At 43.4% G+C, this 21,423-nt stretch overlaps 1 protein-coding gene across 1 annotated transcript in view; it reads right to left on the bottom strand.

Annotated features, from left to right (window-relative positions):
• Positions 1-11,527: 11,527 nt before the first annotated feature.
• The window catches only part of LOC134384368 (uncharacterized), a gene marked incomplete at its 3' end in the record, with an annotated part of 39,413 nt that continues 29,517 nt past the window's right edge, over positions 11,528-21,423 (bottom strand). The window contains exon 2 of the mRNA XM_063105898.1: positions 11,528-12,708. Coding sequence (XP_062961968.1) covers positions 11,528-12,708 — 1,181 coding nt within the window. The remainder of the gene's footprint in view (positions 12,709-21,423) is intronic.

Raw genomic sequence — 21,423 nt, 5'->3', positions numbered from 1 at the left:
CACATATTGCACACAGGTATTGATATTCAACTCTGTTCCCCACGGATATGTATAATCAACTATGTTTCAATAAAAAGAATATCTAAAAAAAAAAAATACTCAGGACAGGAACTTACATTTAGTCCTGGCCTGAGAGCAGAGCAAAGACACGGCTCCATTCAGAGTGTGATGCACTTCCCCCCAAAGCCAGGGAGAGGGGTATGTGTTTTAGGAACTATCTATAGAAACTCATAGAAGAGAAACAACCTGGATTTGTTTTAAAATGAATTTCAGTTAATTAGGCCATGGGTCTATCCTCATCTACAGCCTTTTTTTATCTCTGAAGTAGTTGAGTCATTAATGAGTAGGATCCTTGTGTCCCGGTTGGTCCAGGGTAGTCCCATGTGACCTCTGCAGTCCCAGCAATGTTATTAATAGCTTTTCCTTCCACTCTCAAAAGTGTTCCAGTTTGGATGATAAATTATATAGTAACTTGGTAATAAGGAGCTCTTACTGATGCATAAATCTGGATTATCAGCCTGCTGTTTCCCAAGATCCTAATCTATGAGGGCCCTAAAACGTCACTGGGAAGTTACCACCAAAACTGCTTTTGAGGGAAAGTGTATATGTGGTCAATAATAGCTTTACTCCAAGATACTGATTAGGATATAGAGAAGTCATGGGGAGTAACAGCAGATGATTGCCAAATTTCTTTCTCAGGTGTATAATTCCAGGTAACCAGAGGGCTTTCATCTTGCAAACAGGTCAACAGGTTTGAACAGATCAGGAAATAGAAGAAAACATGTGAGGTATTACAAGTAATCTTCTGATTTTTTATATTCTCCAACATATAATTCAGTGCTAAATAAATGTTGAAAAAATGCATAATGAATATATCAGTTTAAAGAAGTGTCAAATAACATGCTTGCTGTGGATACTCATGTGTCTTAGTTGAGCTTTGCTAATACATCATAATTTTAGCAATTACGAATTATCAGGTCTTTTATTTCTCTACAGTATTGTTTTGGGGTTAAAAGGATCTGAATGTGCCCACAGGGGAGTTTCCTATATGGGAAAATCATCAGTTATGTGTACAGTAGGACAAAAAGTTGGGTACAAAATGACCTTTTTAAATGCAGATCCTGTTACTATTACATTTGCTATTTCTCCCAAAATATGAAAAGGAAAGACAGAGGAGGGAGAGAACAAAAAAACAAAACAAAACAAAACAAAACCCCAAAACAAATATAGTCCATACACCACAGGGATTAAAAATATTATGAAGATAGATAATGTTGGACAAATTTGGTGAAATATTTTCTTTAAAACTACTTTATATACATCGTAGATAAAAATTTTCATTAGGACAGTGCCCTACAAAGTGCCACTGACAATCCCTTAAAAATTGCAATAATCCGTTAATTACCTTTTGGATATAGTCATTCATGAAGTTCCTAATTTGGCCACCTTGTGCCCAGTTCTTATTTCTCCTTGTCCATGGAGTACCATAAATGTGCTTATTACATGTTTTGCTGAAATCTGGCTACACTATGTCTACCTCATTTCCCTAATATAGCCATCTAATAATACTATCAAAGAAATAAATGGGGCTGGTCTGGCATGACTTCATTTTTGTGAACCCAATACTGCCTAAGTCCTTAATCATTACTGCTAACATTTCCAGATGCCTACAAACTATACACTGTGGCATCTTGCTAGGGTCAATGCCAGCCTTCTGAGGATTTATAAAATCTGTCTTCTTTTCCTTTTGGGGAATCAAAATAGCATTTGACCATTTAGACTTCTGGCACCTCTTATTTGCCATGATTCTGCCAAAATCATGCATTTCAATAAAAGTTGCCAGATATTAAACATGTACTAGTTGTCAATCAGTGTGCTGAGAGCACTTACATACATTATATTCTGTATGTAAAGAAGATGAATGGACACGGCCTGACTGTAAAGTGTGTGAACATAAAATGCTAATTTTTAACATTTTTGAATGAACATAGTAGAATTTGTTGCCTAATTTCCTACAAAACTCAGGTGACCCCAAGTTCTCCTGCCTGCAAATTTGCGCTTCATCTATAATATCGTAAAGATCATCATTCAACTCCCTGTGCTCTCTTCACTCAGGAAGTCCAGTGCCTTTCTCAGGTGCTTCTGAGGATTCCAAGCAGAGTTTTCTTAATCCCGTTGTCACTTGTCACCACTGAGAACGGTTTTTCTGGGCTCTTTTAAGATGCTTCTCCAGACCCCTGTGCTTTCTCCTGACTTCTACACTCCATAGTTGGAGCAGTTCCTCTCTTTATTTCTCAAGTAGAGCTTACACTAGGCTATGATAGACCAAACCTTGGAATCAGTGCATGAAGATGGCACAATGCAGAAATCCCAGCTCCACCTCACTACAGTGGGTGCGGAAGAACATGAGGAAAAAAAGAAGGAACCGACTTTCAAATCTCTTTATTTTGCCTCCCAGGCCAGGAGTTGGAAATAATCAAACCCCATTCTGCAGGACCCCACAGCCACACAATTCCTCTATGTCCTCCACCTTTTTTTTATATGTACCAGAGCTCTCTCTCTGAGGAAGCAAATTGAGACAAGATAAGATGGGGTGGATAAATGATAGGCAATGAGAGCAATGCAAGACATAAGGGCATGCATCTGGCCACACAAATGAGTTGTACATAGATTCTATAGACACTGTCATTTTAAGAAACATTTATAATATTCCCTTTTTGGAATTGTTTTTGGTTTATTTGGAAACCAAATATTTTCCATGGAGCACACTTCCGTGCTTTTGTGGTGATTTTAATTTCTAAACACAGGCAAAACGTGTTTGGAAATAAGACTGACAATTAAGGTGAGTAATGTGCTTCTGGGTCAAAAACAGATGTGAAAATATTGCAATGATACTGATGTTTTCTCTAACTTGGGAAAGAGCTGTTAAGGCTATTCCCAAAGAGAAATTTACAAATATGTTTGAGCATTTTCAGTGAATTTTGTGAAGCATAACACTTACCAGGAAAACATAGTATTGTGATTCAGAACAAAGCCTTTGCTGGTTAGATCCAGGGCTAAAGCCATATTCTGCCTCTCACTCTATCAATTTGGAAATGTTTTTTGACCATTTTTCACTTTATATTCTTCAGTTGTAATAAATGGATAAGTCCTGCCTGGAAAGAATTGTTGCGAGGAAAGAGTTGGCACTTTACTGATACTTGTACATTCTCAATGTCAATGGGCAAAGCCAAAGATGCTTAAAAGACTTGCTGGCTTCCAAACTGAAGGTAGGTATTTTTAGAACAAGTAAAAAACTGAACATATCCCTGTTAAAACATTATGGCCCTCAATATGCTGTTTCCAACTTCCGATGTACACAGGAGCAGAGGAGTTATTTATGAGTGCTCAGGAGGCAAAGATATTTCATGATTAAGATATAATTTTATGAAATCCAAACATTCATAAATGGTAAGTCCATTTATTGGGAAACTTCTATCTGCCCAATACCTAATAAATTGGAGAACTATGCACTGCTTTGCTGCCTCAATTGGTGGGGAGTTCAGAGTGAGCTGGAAAAGTAACAGAATCCAGAGCAAATCATACAAATATTTACTAAGCCACAATTTTATCGGTGCACACACGTCAATGCACACACTACACAGTGAAAGGGAAAGTGAAGGCTGGGAGAGATATCCACTCTGGAAATCCTAGTTTAAAGCAATGGGAATAATAATGAAAAGCATAAAGCATAGTTATAGTTAATATAAAGCATATTTTCTCATGGTAATGGCCTCTATTGGAGAAATTTTGTCAGCAACTAGGTATACTTATCATTAAAACTAATTTAAGTAATAATAATAATATTTATGGAGCTACTAAGCATTGTCCTAAGTGCTATATCCACATTATCATTTTTGATTCAGTTTAGTATAAAAGTTAGTGTCTGCTAGTTACATATTCAAGAATGAATTTTTATGGATATAAATATTGATTGTATAGATATATCAATTTGCAAGTAAAAGAAGTCAAGTTCAAAAGAGTGTACAGGCAGTTTGAATTTCTTGGCACATCCTCTGGAGTTGGGGAATGGTCCAGGGTGACCAGGTGGAAACTATTCTCAGATGCTTCGGGGAGGGAAAGAGGTCATGAGGGAGAGGATACAGCTCACTATTCTAAAGCAAATCATTTATTGTTGGATTGCTAGTGATTTTACGAAAGAGATGAGTCCTGCAGCAACAGCAGCCCTGTTTCACCAGCAGGCAGAGTTATGGGGTCAGTCTGAATTCCATCAAGCTTCTGAGGTTTGTGAAAGGCACTATATAGGCCTCAATAAACAACAATGATCAGGTTAACCTCTTGCTTCTGAGATGCTCCTGACTTTCCATTTGCAGCAGAACCTGATTTTGAATGTGGGTAACAACATCCCCCCACTGATCCTGCCCTTTGCAATGGAAATGCATTGACAAAATGACAGAAGATTGTCTCAAAATCTAAGTCCGCTTGATTAGTATGGATGTTGGACTTAGGCGTGAAGGTGTTTTACGTTACTGCCATGCCCTTTCAGCCAAACAAAGAGAAAGCACTCCTCGGCAGAGCTTTTATTTTCTTTAAAGTCCCTCTGATGGGCTTCTGCTCTCAATAGTTATATAACAAAGTGGTGGCATAATATATGAGGGCAGCGGAGCGGGAGTTGAACATACCTGTATTTGCAGCCATAATGAGAGCTTGGAGGTAACAAGGGGGGTGATTTGGATAATAATTAATAACCTGAGTTCCAGGCGCCAACTGGAGTCGCATGCAAATTCAATGACCCTGCGGTGGCACCTCTTGAAGAAGAAGGTGCTTTATTGCCTCTGTCAGGCGTTCCCTTCTCAGCTGTGATTCCTCGCAGCCTTGGTGGTTTGCATACTGCGGCTAAATATTAGGCGGTAATGAATGACAACCCAGCCACTGTACACACTGCAGTGAGAAGCGGCTGTAATTGGCTCCCCCATCAGCACCATCCCCTCCCCCTTTGCAAAGGAGAGGAGATGTTGATAGCAAGCACTTCCGCAAAATACAAAGGGCCTGGTTACAAAGTACCCACTGCAGTACTCAGAGGACACAGAGGGAGTTGTTCCAATCTCATATTTACATCCTTTCCAGAGATGCAGAACCACTGGCTTGGGATACGAATTATGCAGCTCTCCCATTCACACTCTGCAAAGCACCCCACTCGGAAGAAAGGACATAAGTGCTAGAATTCTGTATGTTTGTGCCTGCTTTCTGGGTCTTTTCCCCCTACCATGTCTGGGTTCAGATTGTTAAATGAAAATATTCACATCAAAGACTGGAGAAAAGGAAGTGAACACATTCTGATTTTGGTTTTGTTTTCTTTGAGATATATTCAGGGTGGTTGTGAAAGACTCCCGCAGTGGGTAGTCAGTCAGTTCAGGGAGACCCTCCCAAGGAACAGCGAGACCACGGCTTCGGATGCAAAAACAAGAGGTTTATTGAACACACAGGTACCCGGGCGACTCAGTCTTTCGAAAGACTGGCGCGCCGAGTGGAATTTCTGGGCTCATTTTATAGCAAAAAGCGCGGGTACAGAAGCGAGAAGCAAGGTAATTGGTTAGTTTAAATCAAGCCAGGGGTGAACTTCGGTCAAGTGGGAGTCCTTGAAACAGCTGAGGGGCACTCTTGAAACTTTAACTGACTTGTCTATTTCTGGGAACTATCCGCCCTTTGCCTCGGGCCGGGGCCCAGGTGCATAACCACAGATATCCTGTTTGACTCTGTTCCCCTTGTTTCTTAACTTGACTTTTTGGCTGTATTTTCCCTATACTGCGGCTAGCTTGAAAAGAAAAAAGAAAAACACTTCCTTCATTCCCCCATTTTTTCTTGTGGATCGCTCTAATCTTAGAGCGGAATTAAAGGTTATCTTCGTCATCTAAGGTTTGGTATTTTTGTCTAAGGACCAGAATTTTAACTGCACTTACCCTATCATTGATGAATTGGACTAGTCTATTGATGACGTAGGGCCCAAGGGTGAACAACAGAAGGAGGAGTAATAGGGGCCCGGCGATGGTTGACAGTAGGGTGGTCAACCAAGGGGAGTTATTGAACCAACCTTCAAACCAGTTTTGATCTTTTTGGCGCTCTAACTGTCTTTTATCTAGTCTTTGTTTGAGTTTGGCCATGGTGTCTCGTATCACACCTGAATGGTCTACATAAAAACAGCACTCCTCTCTGAGGGCCGCGCAGAGGCCTCCCTCTCTTAAAAACAGTAAGTCAAGGCCTCGCCTATTTTGGAGTACTACCTCAGATAGAGAAGTCAATGAGTCCTCTAACTTGCTGACTGAATCCTGGAGGGCCCGGAGGTCAGTGTCCATGGCAGTCTGGAGCTCGGTTAGGCCCCGCTGGAGGTCTATAGGTCCTTTAATCAGAGCAGCCGAGCCGGTACCTATACCTGCCACAATTCCCAGTAGGACAGCTAGGGTAAGTGTGAGAGGTTCTCTCTTAAACCTGGGATGAGGGTTGTCATAGGCCTGCAACAAAGTTTCTTCAGGATGGTAATAGATGCGAGGAATCAGCTGAACCTGGACACAGAAATCCTTAGACTGATTAAAAACTGAGAGGGAAACGCAAGGGGTGAGACCGGTGCTGCAAGCCCACCAGCTATGGTTGGAGGGGAGAAGGTACTGATGGTCCCCGGAGGAATTGATGGATAGGGTCTGGTTGCAAAGATGTTGATGGGTAGAAGGTATTGTTCCTATACATAACCCTTGTCCTGTGACCTCTGTGAGAGTAAGCTTTCCCTGGGTCCCCCAACGGCAACTCTCGGCGCTGGTATAATTGGCCTCTCCCAAAAAGGCTATTCCTTCATAGTAGGGGGGGCTTATGGCCAGACAGAGCCAGCAATGCTCTGTGGCGTTCGGGTTGGTGGCATTTAGAGCTAGGAAGGCCCCCTGTACAAGACCAAAGAGCCTGTCACCCGTGGTGGGGGGTAGAGTGCCTGGTGATAGGAGGCTCTGTGTAGCAGTGCTCCTTTGTGCCGCGGGGGGTTGCCTGCTAGTCATTGGGAACAGCTTGTTGCTAGGAGGTCCCTGTTCTGCAAGGACGGGGTCGGGGCCCACTGCCACAGTTGGCATATTGGTGATATCTAGGCGAATGGTGAACAGTACACCTGGATCGTTTCCCGTCAAATAGAACCTTAGTCCCCAGGTTCTTCCTTGTGCCCAATCTCTGGAATTTTTTCCTTTCTCTGTGAATTTTATTTTAAGGGGGTTACACCAGCCGGAGTTGTCACAGCTTTTACTGCTACCATTACGTTCTACAGTTATGAGGTCCCATGAGGAACTAGGTCCCCAGTAGACTGTCCCCGTGGTTTCACAACCCCATTCTTTGCAATATAGGGATTCCAGCCCTCCGCACCTTCTAGCTTCTGAAAGGGTCCGGCCATCCCGGGGGCACACGTAGAAGGGGGAAGCGGCAAGCCTGTTTCTAGCTCGGGGATAGCTGCACCCTGGGACCCCCCAGGTGATCTGATTATAAGCTTTTGTATAGTCTGAATCAGGGGGTCTGATCTGGGCCGAGCCCGATGCTATGTATCCCGGGATATCCCAGGTCTCAATACCCGCCGCCAGGGCACATACATCAGGTTTAAGATCGGGCCACCAAGTCCAAGGCGGCTGGGTAGCCTGTTTGGTCCAGACAACTTCTCCAGTTTGGGACAGTACCTTCCAGGTGAGGATCACAGGCCGGTGGGGGTTCTTACCCGGTGGACTCATTTTTCCGCCGCCGAATACGCAGCTTAAGAGGATGATCAGTCCTTTCCAGCTCCCAGGTCTCGTTTGGTGCCGGGGGTGGTGCAGGCTTGAGATGGGAAGCATGGACCCAGGCAGCGATGCCATCAACTTTTACTGCGGTCGGGGTGGTCAGCAATACCAGATACGGGCCTTTCCACCGAGGCTCAAGGTTGCTGGGTCGATGGCGTCTGACCAGCACTCGGTCTCCGACCTGGAACGGGTGGGGGACAGCTATGGTACCGGGCTGATATGCCTCTTTGATCTGGTCCCAAATCTGGGTCTTCACAACTTCTAGAGCCTTTAAATGGGTAAATAAGACAGGGAGAAAATTATCATCGGGACCCAGTGTTTCTCCCAACTCAAGTATGGGGGGGGGTCCCCCGTAGAGGATTTCATAGGGAGTTAGACCGTACTGGCCAGGGGTATTCCTGGCTCTGAACAGCGCTAAGGGAAGGAGGGCCACCCAGTCTTTTCCACCGGTCTCTAAGGCCAATTTAGTTAAGGTCTCTTTGATGGTTCTATTCATTCTCTCTACTTGACCTGAGCTCTGGGGCCTATACGCACAATGTAACTTCCAATTTATCCCCAGTTGTGTGGCCAGTCCCTGGCTTACCTGAGCAACAAAGGCTGGGCCATTATCTGACCCGATCACCTTGGGGATCCCGAAACGGGGCAGGATTTCTTCTAGTATCTTTTTACATACAGTCAGGGCCGTTTCCGTTTTGGTAGGAAAAGCTTCTACCCATCCAGAGAAAGTATCTACAAATACTAGCAGATACCTGTTCCCATACCGGCCAGGCTTTACCTCTGTAAAGTCTACTTCCCAGTATACGCCGGGTCGATCTCCCCGTTGTCTTTTTCCGGTCTCTCGGTAGGTGGTAGTCGCATTAGTCATGGCACAAGCCGGACACCGATTGGCGACTTCTTGAACGGTGGACCGGAGATTCGGGATGGAGAGGCTGGTGCGGCTCGTTAGTTGAAGGAGCTTTTCTGGTCCTAAGTGTGTTAGCTGATGTAACCGCTGAATGAATTCTTTTCCCTGGTCAGGAGTGAGCTCTCTTGGCTTGGTCCTAGCTTGAGCAGGCTCGATTGGCTCTTGAAGCTTTATAGTTTCTGCTAGCACCCTGACCGACAGGGCGGCTTGTTTTGCAGCCTCGTCGGCCCTCCGGTTCCCGGCCGCCACAGGGTTATTTCCTCTCTGGTGGCCCGGGCAGTGGATAATGGCGACCTGCTTAGGGAGGTGAATGGCCTCTAGCAGAGCCAGAATTTCTTCTTTGTTTTTAATGTCTTTTCCAGCCGAAGTGAGCAGTCCCCTCTGTTTATATATTGCCCCATGAATGTGAGCAGTGGCAAAAGCATACCTGCTGTCCGTGTAGATGTTGATGTTTTTTCCTTCGGCTAGGCGTAATGCCTGCGTCAAGGCGATTAGCTCGGCCTTCTGGGCTGATGTCCCTTCTGGCAGGCTGCTTGCCCATACCGTCCGTTTGCCATCTACGATGGCGGCCCCTGCTCTCCGCTTACCTTCCACAATGAAGCTGCTACCGTCTGTATACCAGGCAGGCACTCCGGGCAATGGCTGGTCCTTCAGGTCCCGTCGAGTCCCAGCTTCTTCAGCAAGGATTTCTGAGCATTGGTGTACTGGGGTGGATTCTGACTCGACTGGTAGTAGGGTAGCTGGGTTCAGGACAGCAGGGGGCGCGAAAGATATCCTTTCGTTTAGCAGCAAACTCTGGTAATGAGTCATTCTGGCATTGGTCATCCACCGATTGGGGGGCTGCCGCACAATACTTTCGAGGCTGTGGGAAGCAATCACAGTCACATTTTGCCCCAAGGTTAACTTATCAGCGTCTTTGAGGAGGAGTGCCACTGCAGCAACCGCTTTTAGGCAGGTTGGCCACCCACTGGCCACTGGATCCAGTTTTTTTGATAGATAAGCTACTGGCCGTCGCCATGGTCCTAGGGTCTGAGTAAGCACTCCTCGGGCTACACCGGCTCTTTCATCTACGTATAGAGTAAATGGTTTGGTGAGGTCTGGGAGAGCCAAGGCGGGGGCAGACAGCAAGGCTTTTTTTATGTGGTCAAAAGCCTTTTGATGCTCCTCAGTCCAGGTAAAAGGAATGTTTTCCCTTGTCAGGGGGTACAAGGGTGCAGCCAGGGAAGCAAACCCAGGAATCCAGAGCCTGCAGAATCCGGCAGTACCCAGAAATTCGCGGACCTGCCTGGGGGTTGTGGGAGTAGGGATCTTCATAACTGTAGCTTTCCGGGCCGGGGTCAGCCATCTTTTTCCCTCCTTGAGCAGGTACCCCAAATAGGTGACCTCTTTCTGGCATAACTGGGCCTTTTTAGCTGATACCCGGTACCCCAACTTACTCAGTTCCTGCAAGAGCTTTTGTGTCCCTCTTTTGCAGCCTTCATATGTGGGAGCTGCCACTAGGAGGTCGTCCACATATTGGAGTAATATGACCTGGGGGTTGAGAGCCCTAAAAGGAGTTAAATCCCGGTGGAGGGCCTCGTCGAAGAGAGTGGGTGAGTTCTTGAACCCCTGTGGCAGCCGTGTCCAGGTCAGCTGACCAGCGTTACCTTTTTCTGGGTCTCTCCACTCGAACGCGAACAGTGGCTGGCTGTTGGGGTGTAGTTTGAGGCAAAAAAAGGCATCCTTGAGATCCAAGACTGAGTACCAAGTGTGACTAGGCGGAAGGGAACTCAGGAGGCTGTATGGGTTTGGGACTGAGGGATGAATGTCTTGCACCCTTTTGTTAATTTCTCTCAAGTCTTGGACTGGCCGATAGTCATTGGTCCCTGGCTTTTTTACTGGTAGCAGAGGGGTGTTCCAGGGCGACTGGCAGGGCACTAAGACCCCTAGGTCTAAGAACCTTTGGATGTGGGGTCTGATGCCTTCCCGGGCTTCTTTAGTCATTGGATACTGTCGGACGGCCACCGGTGAGGCACCCGATTTCAGCTCTACTACTACTGGTGGGACGTTATTGGCCAGTCCCATACCTGTCTTTTCTGCCCATACGGTGGGAAAAAGTTGGAGCCAGGATGGGTCGATGGAGGGAGAGGCCGGCTTTTCATACAGCCGGTATTCTTCTTCTAGGTTTAGGACCAGGCACATGGTAGAGTGATCTCCCCATGTTACTTGTGGGCCCTCTGTAGAAAACTGGATTTGAGCTTTTAGTTTGGTCAGGATGTCCCGGCCCAACAGAGGAGTAGGGCACTCAGGTATGACCAAAAAGGAATGGGTCACTTGCTTATGTCCGACCCTTAAAAGTCTCTGTGTGGTCCAGGGGTAGACTTTGCTGCCGGTCGCTCCTACTACGACTGTCCGCCTGGACCCTACCTTCCCCATGGGTTGGGTCAGTACCGAATGTTCAGCCCCGGTATCGACCAGAAACTCGATGGGGGTCCCCTCCACTGTCAATGTTACCCTAGGTTCGGGGAGGGGGTCCGAACCTTGACTCCCCTAGTCGTCTAGGGATAGAACCCTAGCTTTTTTGTCGTTTTTCTTTTTTCGGGGGCATTCCCTTGCCCAGTGGCCTTTCTCTTTGCAGTAGGCGCACTGGTCCCTGTCGAGAGGAGGCCTTTTGTCCCTAGGTGTCGGTCTTGCCCGGTTGCTCAGGGTCCCTTTCTGCTTATCTGTAAACCCTTTATCACTTACTACTGTGGCCAAAATCCTAGTTAAATTTTTTTCTTGGCGTTTATCACGCCGTCTCTCTCTCTCTTCTGTCTCTTTTTTTTTTTCTTTCCTGTCTTTCTTCTTCTGTTTCTCTCTTGTGGTACACCTTTTCTGCCTCCTTTACTAAGTCTTGTAAGGAAAAGTCTTGGAGCCCCTCTAGTCTTTGTAACTTTTTCTTGATATCTGGGGCTGACTGGCCGATAAAGGCCATGGCAACTGCCGCCTGCTGTCCCTCAGAAGAGGGGTCAAACGGAGTGTATCTCCTATATGCCTCCATCAGGCGTTCCAAGAAAACCGAGGGGGGTTCTACCGGTCCCTGCAAGACCTCTCTTACCTTAGCCAAATTGGTGGGGCGCCGGGCTGCCCCTTTGAGACCTGCCACTAGAGTCCGGCGGTAGACCAGAAGACGCTCCCTACCTTCGGCTGTGTTGTAATCCCATTGAGGTCGATTGAGGGGGAAGGCCTCATTAATGAGGTTCTCGAGTTGTGTAGGGGCCCCGTTGTCCCCGAGAACGTTCTTGCGGGCCTCCAGAAGAATCCTTTCTCGCTCTTCAGTGGTGAAGAGGATCTGGAGTAGCTGTTGGCAATCGTCCCAAGTGGGCTGGTGAGAGAACATAAGGGACTCAAGAAGTCCCGTGAGTCCTGCTGGTTTTTCAGAAAAAGAAGGATGGTTAGATTTCCAATTATAAAGATCTGCTGAGGAAAAAGGCCAATATTGTAGAGGAACTAGGCCGTTGGGCTCGGCTGGGGGTCCTATGGCTCGGAGGGGTAAAATCACAGTGGAGTCAGGACCTGAGTCGTCTGCCGGACTGCGGGCACGGCGACTCCTGGTCCTAGCGGCTGGTCCCTCAGGATCGGAACTATCGGGCGCCTGGCCCGGCACCGGTCCGATCGCCTGAGGGGCCAGAGGAGGCGGCAGGGCCGCCGGGTAGGGCGGGGGCTCAGAGAGAAGGAGCGAGTCGTCTGGTGTCGGGAGGACGGGGGGTTGGGGAGGGGCGGAAGGCTTCCTTGTAGGTGGCCTTTGAGTATTTTCTGATCCCGAAACAACAGCGACTTTGCTGGAGGGTGGCACCCAGGGAGGGGGATTCTGGGCGAGGTCTTGCCATACCACGACATAGGCAACCTGGTCCGGGTGTCCTCCGGTCTCCTGAAAAACAATCTTTTTAACTGCAAAAATGACAGTAAGATCAAAGGTTCCCTCTGGCGGCCAACCTACGCCGAATGTGGGCCACTCAGACGAACAGAAAGTCTGCCATTTTCCTTTTTTGATCTCCATGGACAGATTGTGAGCCCTGGCTTTGACATCTTTCCAATGATCTAGAGTAAGGGAGAGGGGCGTAAGGGCACTTTGCCCCATCTCGAAAATTTCCAATAGGGGAACGACGACGCAAAGACCTATCACAACTAAGACAAAAAGAAACCAGAAACGGCGACGAGACCGAGTGCCGTAGAAATAGAAGAAAGAGTCCGATGGCAGAGCGCGCCTCCCGAGACGCGGTGAGACCAAAACACAATAATCCTCTGCCAAGGGGTCCACCAGGCGTCCCTGGTCCTCCCCTGATCCTGGGACGTCTCCCAGGATTGCCGGGTGGCGAGCCCCCGAACACGTCTGTTCGCTACCCGCACTTCGCTCCCAGAGCGACTAACCCGGAACAAACTGAAACCAAAATGCGCGCGCTCAGAAAAGACAGTCAGAGTCACAGGATTAGACACAGAAACGAGACACAGAGCAGTCGCTGGCCAGCTTACCTCCCGCAGGTGGGTCGGTGGTCCCTGGGTAGGGGTCTCCGATCCCGGACGAGCCCCCAAATGAAAGACTCCCGCAGTGGGTAGTCAGTCAGTTCAGGGAGACCCTCCCAAGGAACAGCGAGACCACGGCTTCGGATGCAAAAACAAGAGGTTTATTGAACACACAGGTACCCGGGCGACTCAGTCTTTCGAAAGACTGGCGCGCCGAGTGGAATTTCTGGGCTCATTTTATAGCAAAAAGCGCGGGTACAGAAGCGAGAAGCAAGGTAATTGGTTAGTTTAAATCAAGCCAGGGGTGAACTTCGGTCAAGTGGGAGTCCTTGAAACAGCTGAGGGGCACTCTTGAAACTTTAACTGACTTGTCTATTTCTGGGAACTATCCGCCCTTTGCCTCGGGCCGGGGCCCAGGTGCATAACCACAGATATCCTGTTTGACTCTGTTCCCCTTGTTTCTTAACTTGACTTTTTGGCTGTATTTTCCCTATACTGCGGCTAGCTTGAAAAGAAAAAAGAAAAACACTTCCTTCAGTTGTTGTTGTTTTTAAGGTCAGACTGAGTGTCCAGACCTTGGTTCTAACTTGGCTCTGCCACTAAGCATATGATCTTGAACAGGTTGGATAACCATTTTGAGTTGCAAATGACAAAATTGTTAGCTGTAATGACTAAAAATAAAACAATATAGTAGTTTAAGAATATTTTTATAAGTTAAAACCATATAAAGTTCTATTCTTATGTCTGTCTTAAACCTTTTTTATGTTGCAACACAATAAAAGACTGTATCTTGAATTCCCTAATAAGGCCATACTGTGCCTTTTTGGCTTAAGTAACTGCATTTAATTGCAAAGTAAATGCTTTATTTCTTACTAGTAAATAGACCTAGAAACTAGCATAACTAGAGGGCTAAAAACAAGCTTGATAATAAATAGTAAACATTAGCCTACTGGGCTCTTTAATTTTGAATATAAAGTAAAACTCTAGAAAGCAAGTATTTGGATCTTACAGGTATAACAGTTATATTCTCAAAAAAGGTCCTGGTCTTTCAATTGCAGGTACAAGAAATATGGCTGAGATTATAATTTCATATTCCTTTGTTACATACAGCTACATATAGCTATTTGAATAGCATGTAGAATTGTTCTTTATCTTGGTAATTTATAAATATAATGATTTGAAAACAAATGGACTAATATTCAGAAATAACTATGTACAGTGTACTAAATGGTGAGCAGCACAGTCCAATCATTAAGAGCAAAGAACTCTTGAGAAAGACTGCCTTGGTTCAAACAGAGAAAGATCAAAGACTGAGATGGTGGAGATTAATAAAACAACCTTAATTTAGACAGAGTAGTCACAAAAGATTGTGCAGAAAGGATGTGATGAGCAGGGGAAGAGGTCGTGTCATAGAGTTAAAGAAGGAGCCAAGGGTTAGGTCATTTAGGCCTTTGTGGTAGAGACTGGTTGTAGCCTATCTGAAATCCACTCTCTTATTTTCTCTTATAAGAGATGCCTGGCTTTTTCAGAAGTTGAAAATATACACAGATAAAATATTCTCTTTCTTAGTCTCCTTTGAATGTAAGTGTGAACATGTGATCAGGTTCTGCTTGGGAAGACATAAGCAGAACTTTTTGGGTGAGAACTTCCAGAAAAGTTTCTTCAAAGGTGGATAAAGAACTAGAGTGAACCCTTTTGCATCTCTTCCTTTTCTTTTTTTATTTGGAAAGCACATGTGATGGCTGGAGGTCCACCAGCCGTCTCATGACCGTGGGGCAACATTGAGGATTGAAGCCAAGGCTAAGGATGGCAAAATAAAACAGAAGGAGACAGAGTTCCTCATGACTTTGTGCAGCTACCAAACCAATACCAAAACATGCCTTTCAGAGTTCTTCCACATGAGAGAATAAACCCTTGATTTGTTTAAACACCTTTATCAAATCTGTTTCAGCAGCTGAACACAATTCTTTGAAGATACTGACAACCAAAACAGGACTTTTATTTTATTCCCATGGCAATGGGAAGTCATTGAGAGATTTTTAAGCACGTGAATGTCATGACCCAATTTACGTATTTTTTTTAAAATGGCGGCTATGTAAAGAATGGATTGAAGGGGGAAAAGGGCAAAAGAAAAGAGCTCACTTAGAAGTGTATTGCCTTAGCTCAAATGAGAATTGAATATAGCTTGGAGTTGGGTAGTGCCAACAGATATGGAGAAAAGAAGACAGATTTAAAACATTTTGGAGTTTGGAGCTATAGGACATAATGAAGGATTTGATGTAAGGTGAGAAAGAAGAAGATATTAACAACAAATCTCAAGTTTATGACATGTTATTTAAAACTACAGAAATGAATAAAAATGTTTTAGTGGAGAATGTAGAAAAAGAAAAGGAAAGAAGAGAAGAGGAATCAGGACAGAACTATTCAAAACTATGATATTTACAAGTAAAGTAAAAGAAAAAAAGCCAGCAATGAAAGCTGAGATGAAGATTTCTGGGAGGTAAGAGAAAAAAAAGAGAGTGTAGGGTTACAGAACTCAAGGTAGAAGCATGTTTCAAGAAGGAGAGAATGTTCAATGGTACCAAATGCTGTTGAGGATTTAAGTAAGAGGAGATTCAAGAAAGCATAGGTTAAATATGAAAACATGTCAGTCAACACAATGTTAAAGCAGTTGAATGGCAGAGTTAGAAACCACATTGAGTAGTCTGAAGAGTAAAGAGTGGAGGGGCCTTCATTTCTGGAAATGAATGGTAGAGTGCGGCGCTGGGAGTGCTGCGACGCTCCCGCCGCGGGTTCGGATCCTATATAGGAATGACCGGTACACTCACTGGCTGAGTGCCGATCACGAAAAGGACAAAAAAAAAAAAAAAAAAAACAACTAGAGAAGCTAAAACACACACACATGCATACACACATTAATCTGCTTGAAATTATCATAGACATTCAGAGATAAATAAAGCAGGACATCAGTTAAAGTGTTAAGGACAGGTTTTATTCAGCAATATACTGTTGCAATAGGGAAAGAAATCCAACATGAACTGAACTCTACTTTGATTTATACAGAGATGGCCAAGTTTTTTAAAGAGAGAATGAAGAAATAGGGAAAGGCGGGGTGACAGGGAGGGAGAACTCCATTGAAATGGAGTCAAGAAAGAAAAAAAATTACCAAAACTGGAAAGAGGGGGTGGTCCATGTGAAATGCATCTGGGTTTGCTAACTGGTGCTTATCAAAGTCAGGCTACTACTCTTCCTCAGACGCTGGGAGACAGGGACCCTATCTTCAGGTGTAAATTCTTTTGGCAGCCTTGAGTTTTCTTAGACAAGCATTTTCAGTGGGCTAAGGTCATCACAGGGATGTGACCTTGAGCTGTTAGAAACTATGGTAGTGTTTTGTTCAAGTTTTTATAGGCCAAGGTTGAGGCCTAGTTGAAAAGAGAGCTCAGAGGAGCCTGGCTAAAGTTCGGTCAAAGAGAGAATCTTTGTCACACATCACAAGGCATCAACTAATTATGGGGCTGAGATTCAGAACATGGCTAACTGAAGAGTTAAGCACAAAATTTGAGGACTTCCTCCCTTAACAGCATCTCCCATTCCCAGAAGAGGCAGCCAAGAGAGGATAGGAAGATAAAAATAGAGTCTAGGGACTACTAAGAAGAATTACCCTGATGAACACTTCTCCCCTTGGGCTGGAACACCAAAGGGCTGCAGAGCAGAAACAACAGTGACTCCAAATTCAACAGGACCTAGTACAGCCAAATTATCCCTAAAATCTGTGATTTCTGTTGTCCCAGCAGAGTGCGAGTCACAAACTAAATCCCCTTAAAAAAAATCACCACAGTATCAAATTATTTCTATAAATTTTGACAGATAATGCCTACCTGGCACTTAATTAAAAAATACTCAGTGCCATGTGATGGAAAACCAGGATAAATAATAAACTACAGTACACTTTAAGGAATGAAGCAATACTACAAATTGGGAAGGATATTTTATAACAATGAAGGGTAAATTTACCAGGAATATATGACAATTCTAAATTTGTGTACAGCCAATAATGAGGCCCAAAATATATACAAATTTTGAATTGCTGACAAAATTGAAGGAAGAATATAAAATTCCCAATAATTATGCAAGATTTAACATGTTTTTCTCAACAACTGATTAGACCATAAAAACATCAGGATACAAAAGGTTTGAACATGATTAGTAAACTTTATCTAATTGACAGATATACAGAACACTGGACAAATCACTGAAGAATACACATTCTTTTACAAAATAAAATTACTCAGAGATATTTGCCAAACCTGATCATAAAGTAAGCATCAGCAAATTCCAAAATATTGAAAGCATGTGGAAATTTCTTCTGTCTGTAATGCTTAAAACTAGAAATCAATAACGAAAAGATACCTGGAAAATCCTCATATTCAAAATGTTTGTAAATTAATTAGTATACTTTTAGTTAGCATATAAATCAAAGATGAAGTCTCAGTGGAAATTGGAGTCTGTGTTAGACTAAATTATAATAAAAATATGACATGTAAAAATTTGCAGGATACAGCTAAGGCTATGCTTAGAAGGAAATGCACAGCCTTACATGCATATATTAAACAAGAAAAAGGCTTAAAATCCAGGAACGAGTAATATATCTCAAAAGCTAGATTAAAGGAACATGTTAAGCCCAGACTACAAGGAAGAAAATAATAAGTATAAAAGCAGAAATTAATGAATTAGAAATTACAAATTAGAATTAGAATTGACCAATATACAATATAGCATCAATAAAGCCAAAAGATAGTCTTTTCAAAAGACTCATAAAATTTGCAACCCCTGGCAAGATTGACCAAGAGAAAAAAAAGAGAGATGGAAAAATTACTAAGGTGAGGAATTAAAAAACAGGCATCATAAAGATGTTACAGATATTAAGAGAATAATAAAAACAACTTTGCCAGTCAATTTGAAAACTTAGATGAAATGTATAAATTTCTAGAAAAATACAACCCACCAAAAGATAATCAAAAATAGAAAATCTGAATACTTCTATGACTATTAAAGAATATGAGACTATAATTCAAACCTTTCCATGAAGAAATCATCAGACCCAGATGGTTTCACTCATGAACTCTACCAACCACTTGAGAGAGAATGAATGCCAATATTTATACAAACTTTTTTACTGCATAGAAAGCTAGTTCCCAATTCATTTCATGAACACATAATCTTGATTTTTAAAAAATGACAAAGTACTTATAAGAAGGAAAAATCATAGGCCAATTTTCTCATGGGAATAGATGTAAAAAAAATACTAACAGATATAAAAACACCTCACTTTGGTTTCTGAGGATTTTTAGTCCTTGAAGGCATAGCTGTATTTCTTGCCCTTAGGCTCATTGAGATACTCTGACTCCTTTTACTAAATAAACCACCCCTCTTAAGCCAAAAAGATAAAAATTAAAATGAAGGAAATTTCTAGTTAAGACTAAGTGCACGCACTTACCTGTTCTCACTCCACAACGTCCTTTAAATAAAAGTACATACAGAAGAATAAAATTGGACCCTTGTCTGACACCATAGACAAAAATCAGCTCTAAAGGGATTAAAGACTTAATTGGAAGACCTGGAACTGTAAAATTACTGGAAGAAAACATAAGGAAAAATCTTCTTGAAATGGGTCTGGGCAGTAATTTTTTAAATGCGACCCTAAAAGGAAAACAGAGAGAGGGAAAGAGTGAAACAAAAGAACTACTAAACTGTCAGAAAACAATTGACAAAATGGCACCAGTAAGTCCTTACCTTTCAATAATTATCTTGAATGTAAATGTATTAAATTTGCCAATCAAATTCCATAGAGTAGCTGAATAGATAAAAAATAAGATATGCGTCTACAAGAGACTCACTTTAACTTAAGGACAAACATAAGCTGAACATGAAAGGATGGAAAAAGATATTTCATGCAAATGCTAACCAAAAGAAAGTGGGGGTGGCTACAGCTATATCAGACAAAAATAGACTTCAGGTCAGTAACTGTCACAAGAGACAAGGAAGGCATTATATAATGATAAAAGAACCAATTCATTAAAAGGTCATAAATTTAATCCTTTCTTTTTTCTCCCCAGTCTTATTGAGGTATAATTGACAAATAAAAATTGTATATATTCACCATGTACGATGTGATGTTTTTGTATACAGATATATTGTGAAATGATTACCACAATTAAGCTAATTAACCCAAAGATCAATTGACCATAAATGTGTGGTTTTATTTCTGGGCTCTCCATTCTGTTCCATTGGTCTATACATCTATTTTCATGCCGGTGCCATATTGTTTTTATTGCTATTGCTTTGTAGTATATGTTGCAATTAGGTAATGTGATTATATAATTGTGGTCAAAAAAGATACTTGATATGATTTTAATCTTCATAAATTTTAAAACTTGTTTTGTGGCCTAACATAGGATCTGTTCTGAAGAATGTCCTGTGTACCCTTTGACCAGCATCTTGCCATTGGCCTCGCCCTACGTCTTACCCCACCCCCAGACCCTAGTAACCATCACTGTACTCTTTGCTTCTATAAGTTCAGTTTCTTTAGATTCCATATGTAAGTGAGATAGATCACACAGTATTTGTCTCTCTGTGCCTGGCTTATTTCAATTAGCATAATGACTTCCAGGTTTATCCATGTTGCTAACAAATGACAGGATTCCCTTCTTATTTAAAAGCTGGATAATATTCCATTGTGTATATGTACCACATTTTCTTTATTCATGCATCTCTCAATAGACACTTAGGTTGATTTCATATCCTAGCTATTGTGAATAATGCTGTAATGAATATAAGAGTGCAGATATCTCTTTGATATACCGATTTCAATTCCTTGGATATATGCTCCGAAGTGGGACTGATGGGTTGTTTCAAATGACTAATCTTCAGGCTTTCTGATTCCTTTTTCTGCTTAATTAAATTTGCTGTTGAAGCTCTCTGTTAAATTTTTCAGCTCCAGAATTGGGGGTTTTGGGGGGTTTGGTTTGTTTGTTTCATGGTTGCTATCTCTTTGTTGAACTTCTAGTTTTCTCCATAAGTTGTTTTATTTATTTCTCTAAGTTGTCTACCTGTGTTTTCTTCTAGTTCACTAAGCTTCTTTAAGACAATTATTTTGAATTTTTTGCAGGCAGTTTGTAGATCTTCATTTCTTTAGGGTCAGTTACTGGTGCTATACTTTGTTCCTTTAGTGGTGTAATCCACCTTATTACTTGTGGTCCAGTGGAGTTGCATTGGTGTGTACACATCTGAAAAAGTGGGCATCTCTTCCAGTCTCTACAGATTGGCTTCAGCGCGGAAAGCTCTCCATTAGTAAGTTCATCCAGAGATTCTGAGTGGGCCAGCTGGTGGGGTCTGTGGATGGGCTTGCTGCTAGAGCTCTTGGGTGGGCTGACTTGGTCCCAGAATCAGTAGGTGGACAGGCCTGGCACCTGAGTCAACAGGGTTGGGCCTGGTACCTGGATCCAGAGGTGCTTGCTTGGAGCCTGTGTCCACTGAGGCAGGCCTAAAGCTTGGGTTCACAGAGGTAGGCCTGAATCCTAGGTCTGTGGGGGTTAGCGTGGCATCAGGGTTCACTGGGATGGACCTGGAGCCTGTGTCTGTGGGGGACAACCTGGAGCCTTGGTCTGCAAGGATGGGCCTGATTCTGAGTCTTCAGGAGCCAGCCTGATGCCAGAGTTCATGGGAGTGAGCCTGGGTCCTGGGTCTGCTGGGGTGGACCCGGAGGCTAGGAACACAGGGTCATGGGGGCTGGCCTGGTGCTGAGGTTTACTGGGGAAGTCCTGCTGCTGGAGTCTGTGGTGAAGTCGGGTGCTCACTTTGCTCTACTTCCCCAAAAGGAGTATATCTCTCTCCATGCTGTGCTGCTGGGCTTGAGGAAGGGGTAATACAGATCATCAAAATGGTCCTTCCTACCCTCTTTACTGCATCTTTTCTTATTTTGGTGCTCCACCCAGGTGCTATAATCTCTCACCTGAATTCCTTAGCTCTTGTGAAGGTATTTTTACATGGATGTGGATAGTTTGTTCGAACTGATGGTTCTGCCATGGGATGAGTGAAGGAAAGTCTTATTCTATCTTGCTTAAATCCCTCTAACTTCATTCCTTTCCAAAGGACAAGATAGAATAAAAGCTCTAAGAGCAAAACCAAATGACTAGAAAAATACTTTCCCACAAACATAAAATAAATTTCTCTACCTTG

Source organism: Cynocephalus volans, chromosome 8 (assembly GCF_027409185.1).
Source record: "Cynocephalus volans isolate mCynVol1 chromosome 8, mCynVol1.pri, whole genome shotgun sequence".
In the NCBI taxonomy this organism is placed as follows: domain Eukaryota; kingdom Metazoa; phylum Chordata; class Mammalia; order Dermoptera; family Cynocephalidae; genus Cynocephalus; species Cynocephalus volans.
This window is presented reverse-complemented; position numbering and strand designations above follow the sequence as displayed.